This window comes from Physeter macrocephalus, chromosome 1 (assembly GCF_002837175.3).
Source record: "Physeter macrocephalus isolate SW-GA chromosome 1, ASM283717v5, whole genome shotgun sequence".
In the NCBI taxonomy this organism is placed as follows: Eukaryota; Metazoa; Chordata; class Mammalia; order Artiodactyla; family Physeteridae; genus Physeter; species Physeter macrocephalus.
In genome coordinates, this window is record NC_041214.2 from 86,162,524 (window position 1) to 86,168,596 (window position 6,073).

Here is a 6,073-nt window from a genome sequence, read left to right on the forward strand (position 1 = left end):
GAATGGATAAAGAAGATGTGGCACATATATACAATGGAATATTACTCAGCCATAAAAAGAAACGAAATTGAGTTATTTGTAGTGAGGTGGATAACCTAGAGTCTGTCATACAGAGTGAAGTAAGTTAGAAAGAGAAAAACAAATACCGTATGCTAATACATAAACATGGACTCTAAAAAAAAAAAGGTCATGAAGAACCTAGGGGCAGTTCTTCTTAATCCAAGGTTCTTGGATTAAATTTGTAGAAGTTATTTACATTTCTTTTTAGAGTGATGAAAATGATCTGGAATTAGATAGGGGTGATGGTTGCACCACTTTGTGAATATACTAAAAACCACTGAACTGTACACTTGAGGAATGGACTTGAGGACATGGGAAGGAGGAAGGGTAAGCTGGGACAAAGCGAGAGAGTGGCATGGACATATATACACTCCCAAATGTAAAACAGATAGCTAGTGGGAAGCAGCCGCATAGCAAAGGGAGATCACCTTGGTGCTTTGTGACCACCTAGGGGGTGGGGTAGGGAGGGTGGGAGGGAGATGCAAGAGGGAGGAGATATGGGGATATATGTATATGTATAGCTGATTCACTTTGTCCCTTTGTTATAAGGCAGAAACTAACATACCACTGTAAAGCAATTATACTCCAATAAAGATGTTAAAACAAAAAAAATGTTCATTTATGGAATCCTTATAAATAATTCATACACTCTTTGACAAAAATAAAAACCTTTTAGCTATCAGGATATGGAAAAGACTTCAAAATCTCCCAGTCTCAACTTATCAAAGGCATTCTCTTCTTTTCAAAGCCCAATTGAAACAAATCACTCCTTAATTTCCCCCAGTACTACTAACTGCTCCTTCCTCTGCTCTGACTCAGCCCACTACCCTCTCTCTAATACAACAGGAATCACACTCCAGTTTGTACTTTACTAATACCTTAGTGCTACGATCGCGTTTCATCCATCTGTGTGCCCCTGGTGCTTGGCCTTTGCTTGGCCTCCCCCATAACATATTTGCTCTTTGCAAGCAGACACCTACCCCTTTCCCAGCCTTATTTTCCATATTACCGGTAGGAACTCATATACATTTGCTGAAATAACTACAGGTGCTTCAGAACTCATCTTACAGAAAATAGTCACCACTCTTGCAAGTTTATCAATGTGTTTATCTAATAACAAAAACCCCTTATATTTAAAAAGAAATATAGTATCCTACTTTCAGGTTTTATAATAATTCTCAGTAGCCCTGTGCATAACTTGATCCTGTCCCCTCAGCTCCTCCCTGGGCTCACAAACATATATAACTTCCCAATCTAATATACCGCCACCACCACATACTCCTTACACAAAAAGAAAACGGTAACCTACCTTCTTTCAATCACCCTCCAGAGCTGGCGCCAAAAATCCAAATTTCTTTCAAATGGAGTCAATAACAGGTTTTGTTCCTCTTCCAACCTGATTTTAGAATGAGAAGTTTATACCTCTGCCAGATTATACTAGTAGGGTTCAAGTAGTATAAACACCCAAATTCACTGCATTAAAAAAATAAGTACACAAGTATTAACTGTCAAATGATTTTTATATACTTTCTGCTGAGTCAATATGCAAATCAAATGCAAATTTTATACTTAAGCTTTTTAAGCCCTGAAAGTTTATTTAACACACAAAGTGACATTTCTCCCAGACATCTCTTCCTGGAAGAATGCTCCAGAGAGCAGTGATCAACTCCAGGGTGACTAATGGCTAGAGAAGGGTATGAAAAGGAGAAAAGGCCAGGAACGGAACAATCAACTCACCATCTTTGCGCAAGGATGCATGTGCACAAAGCAATGCGGTTTGCACACACACCAATTTGCACTTATAAAATGAAATCTACCATTTCCCTTTTAAAAGAACAAAGCCTTCAAAATGCAAATAGCAATGCAAGCACATTAAAATGCCTAACTCAGAATTTCAAGGCAAATCTTCCTATAGACTAACACTCACCGGACAAGTTGACGTCTCCATTCCAGAAAGTTATCTTTCTCTGCCTGTTTGAGTTCTTCTGCGCTAGTTTTTTGGTCCCACTTTGGTCTGCAACAATCATAAAGGAAAAAAAAATTCCACATGAGTTACCAAAATAATATAGGAGGTTGGGATTTAATAATAGCAGCTGAGAAAAGAAAGCAGAAAAACGTGAACACCAAATAAAAAATTTTATATTTAGCGGCCTTGTTATGCCTTTTAATGTCCTATATTTTTATTCAACTCACCTCCTTGGGATACACAAGAACTGTTTGTTTTCTTCATGGAGTTTCTTAATTCTCTGGTTCTCCTCAAAAGACAGTAGTCCAGTTCTAGCCTCAGGAGGCACAAATTTAATATTAAGCTTCTCTGTTTGTAGGAAAAAAAAAGTACTGTTATTTAAGAGGAAGTAAAGAGAGTGAATGTTGGTCATTACTTAGAAAACTAAAAATATGAGCACCTAAAACAGAATTTAAGCGTTCTTGATTTAGATAGATTCCCCTAGCCTTGAATTAATTATAATTTCTAAAGGAAGTTTTCTAGCCAACTCCCAAAAAAGAATACAAGAACAGATCTTTACTAAAACTTTCAAAAGGTCAACCACTTTTTAAAGTACTGATTTTATAAAACTCCACATGCTAAATGCATTTCATGGAAACAGAAGCAGTAAGAGTGGGAAGGGATTGTAAACATTCATTACAAACAATCTCCTCATTTTAAATATGGAGAATAATTGTAAGTCAATGCGAGTGAGGGGGGAAGCAAAGATTCAGCAAGGAGACTCACTCCAGTTAGAACTGGTAAAATACTACACAGCTATAATTTATATGAAATATTTATGAACATCCACAATTAAGCTATATAAGAATTCAAGGGAATAAAAAAACACCCAGTCTATGTATGAACCAGAGACCTCTGCTCTAGGGCTATATCCCCCTCAAGTTGCTCCAGGCCCCTCTACTGTACCACACATGGCCACCTAGTCTCCTGGGCAGGAGACTCCACTGAGATAAGCACCTGAGAAGCCAGCTAAGCTTCTTACCAAAATGCCAAGGGGAGGTCCTATCCAAGGATAACAGGACATCTTCAGCAATGTTCCTCTTAACCTTTAAGCAAAGACTGCAATCTGCTACCCTCATTGGACCACCAATACTGCACGGTCCAGTCACCTAGAGCAGCAGTCCCCAGCCTTTCCGGCACCAGGGACCAGTTTCATGGAAGACAATTTTTCCACGGACTGGCAGGGGGCGGGGGTGGGGTGGGATGCTTCAGGCAGTAATGCGAGCCATGGGGAGCGGCAGATGAAGCTTAGCTCGCTCGCCCACCTCGCCCACCGCTCACCTCCTGCTGTGCGGCCCGGTTCCTAACAGACCGCCGACTGGTACCTAGGTTGGGGACTCCTGACCTAGAGTACAGCCAATTCAGTCACCATTCTCATTCATGTCATCCTCAACCAACAGTCAGAATTCACGTCCCTTTAGCCCCATACTGGATAATTCTTTCACATTAATTCCTCCTTCCAATGGGGATCTCCCACCCAGTGTTCCCGCTCTGCTTGGGCCAACTTCTATAAACTTCTCCAGCCCCTTGATTCTTTCCTCTTCTCCCAGTGTACCACCCAGCTTGTAGCTTTACTTCTTTCCCTATTTGGCTAAAACCACATGGTCCATCCATTCCACCACTCTCCGACCAAGCATCAAATTCCTTAGCCCACTGCACCGAGCCAACTATCCATTCTCGTTCTCATTTCAGTAACGATGCTCAGTTCTGCTGGAGGTAATCACACAACAATGCAGCCACCTGTCTCTGAACTGTTTTTACTACCAACACTTCTGACACCGAATGTGTGGGTTTTCCCACACCAACAACCAGTTCTCCAGCTCTCCAGACACCAACTGGGTGTCCTACAATTCAATTCTATCCTGACACTAACTATCAAGTGACTTCCCCACTTCAGATGCCAAATCTCTGAATGTATTTTTATGGAGGCCCCATAGATCATTGGCCACTGGTGATTAACTCAATCTCCAGGACGTCTCCGCTCCCCAGTGGTTGAGGGAGGAGTTTCTGAAAGTCCCAACCCTCAAATCCCAGGGTTGGTTTCTGTGGCAATCAGCCCCCACAAAGAAGTTACCTAGGGGCCCACCGGCCACCTCATTAGCATAAACTCTAGTAAGGTTGCAAGGGGCTTATTATGAACAACAAAAGACACTCCTCTCACCCCTACCACTCAAGAAATTACAAGCGTTTTAGAACCTCTTGTATCAAGGAACCAGAGATGAAGACCAAATATAAATGTATTTCTTATTATATCACAGTATCACATCTTCCTCTTACTTGCTGAACATAAGAAGTGAGTATGGCCTGTGCCATCTTTTTTTTTTTTTTTTTTGTGGTATGCGGCCCTCTCACTGTTGTGGCCTCTCCCGTTGTGGAGCACAGGCTCTGGACGCGCAGGCTCAGTGGCCATGGCTCACGGGCCTAGCCGCTCCGCGGCATATGGGATCTTCCCGGACCGGGGCACGAACCTGTGTCCCCTGCATCGGCAGGCGGATTCTCAACCACTGCGCCACCAGGGAAGCCCTGTGCCATCTTTTAAAGGTAAAGAGTTCCCAGTGAACACTTAGCATTTCTCATTGTTTTGCTCTCCTTTGCAAGGTGAGGGATCCATGTGAGAACTGGCTTAAAAACCATGGACCTAATCTGATTCAAAACGCACTATGTACACAAACACACACACACACACACACACACACACACACACACACACACACGTACATACAATTTTGCCTGCAATCTGAGGGGTTCACAGACAGCTGAAACTTGTAGCCTCCAGGTTAAATCCCTGTCCCTGTGTGTCCAGGAGACAAGTGCTGTCTGAAGGCCATAGAGAGTTGAGACAAAATTCTATCACTTCTACATTATTTAGGAAAAGGGAACAGGCATGAAATTAATTTCAATGAGGAATTCTTACCGATTTTTGAAAGGCTTATGGAAACTTCATTATGAAGGTATGACTGCTCAAGTCATTGGTCATTAGTGATTAACTTAATCTCCAGCTCCTCTCCTCTCCCCAGCGGGGCTAAAAATTCCAACCTTCTAATTATCCTTACATTGCTCACAAGACCAACCTCCATCCTGAAGCTATTTAGGGGTCCTCATTAAAATGCAAAAAGACACTCCTCACTCTTCACTTACTCCACCCCCTCCATAAAGTCTGGTTTATTCTAGCCCACTAAAAATCTTGTTCCTATTCTTTTCTCCATTCTTCTACTACTACTATTTCAGTTTTGGCCTGATTCTCTTGCTGTACTAAAGCAATAGTTTCCTAACTACTCTTTCTTCCTCAAAATCCATCAGTGATCTTTCAAAAAATGTTTCCTACTTGCTTACATTCCTCTAAAGACTCCTTTAAAGCCCTTATTCTCTCCTGGTCCTGGCCCTGGCCCTCCTCCCTAGTGTTTGTGCATCACCTCCTGTCCCCATGTACTTTAAGCACCAACAGGGCGAAGCTCCTAACCGTTTTCTTTTTTTTTTTTGCACATTATTATTATTATTTTTAACATCTTTATTGGAGTATAATTGCTTTACAATGGTATATTAGTTTCTACTTTACAACAAAGTGAATCAGTTATACATATACATATGTTCCCATATCTCTTCCCTCTTGCAGCTCCCTCCCTCCCACCCTCCGTATCCCACCCCTCTAGGTGGTCACAAACCACCGAGCTGATCTCCCTGTGCCATGTGGCTGCTTCCCACTAGCTATCCACCCTACGTTTGGTAGTGTATATATGTTCATGCCACTCTCTCACTTCCTCACAGCTTACCCTTCCCCCTCCCCATATCCTCAAATCCATGCTCTAGTAGGTCTGTGTTTCATTCCGTCCTACCCCAAGGCTCTTCATGACCTTTTTTTTCTTTCCTTAGATTCCATATACATGTGTTAGCATACGGTATTTGTTTTTCTCCTTCTGACTTACTTCACTCTGTATGACAGACTCCAGGTCCATCCACCTCACTACAAATAACTCAATTTCATTTCTTTTTAAGGCTGAGTAATATTCC

At 41.9% G+C, this 6,073-nt stretch overlaps 1 protein-coding gene across 1 annotated transcript in view; it reads right to left on the reverse strand.

Annotated features, from left to right (window-relative positions):
- LSG1 (large 60S subunit nuclear export GTPase 1) overlaps positions 1-6,073 on the reverse strand; it is a 28,989-nt gene that overhangs the window by 18,001 nt on the left and 4,915 nt on the right. The window contains exons 3-5 of the mRNA XM_055084610.1: positions 2,254-2,374; positions 1,988-2,074; positions 1,370-1,456 (exon numbers count right to left, since the gene is read on the reverse strand). Of these exons, the coding sequence (XP_054940585.1) occupies positions 1,370-1,456; positions 1,988-2,074; positions 2,254-2,374 (295 nt within the window). The remainder of the gene's footprint in view (positions 1-1,369; positions 1,457-1,987; positions 2,075-2,253; positions 2,375-6,073) is intronic.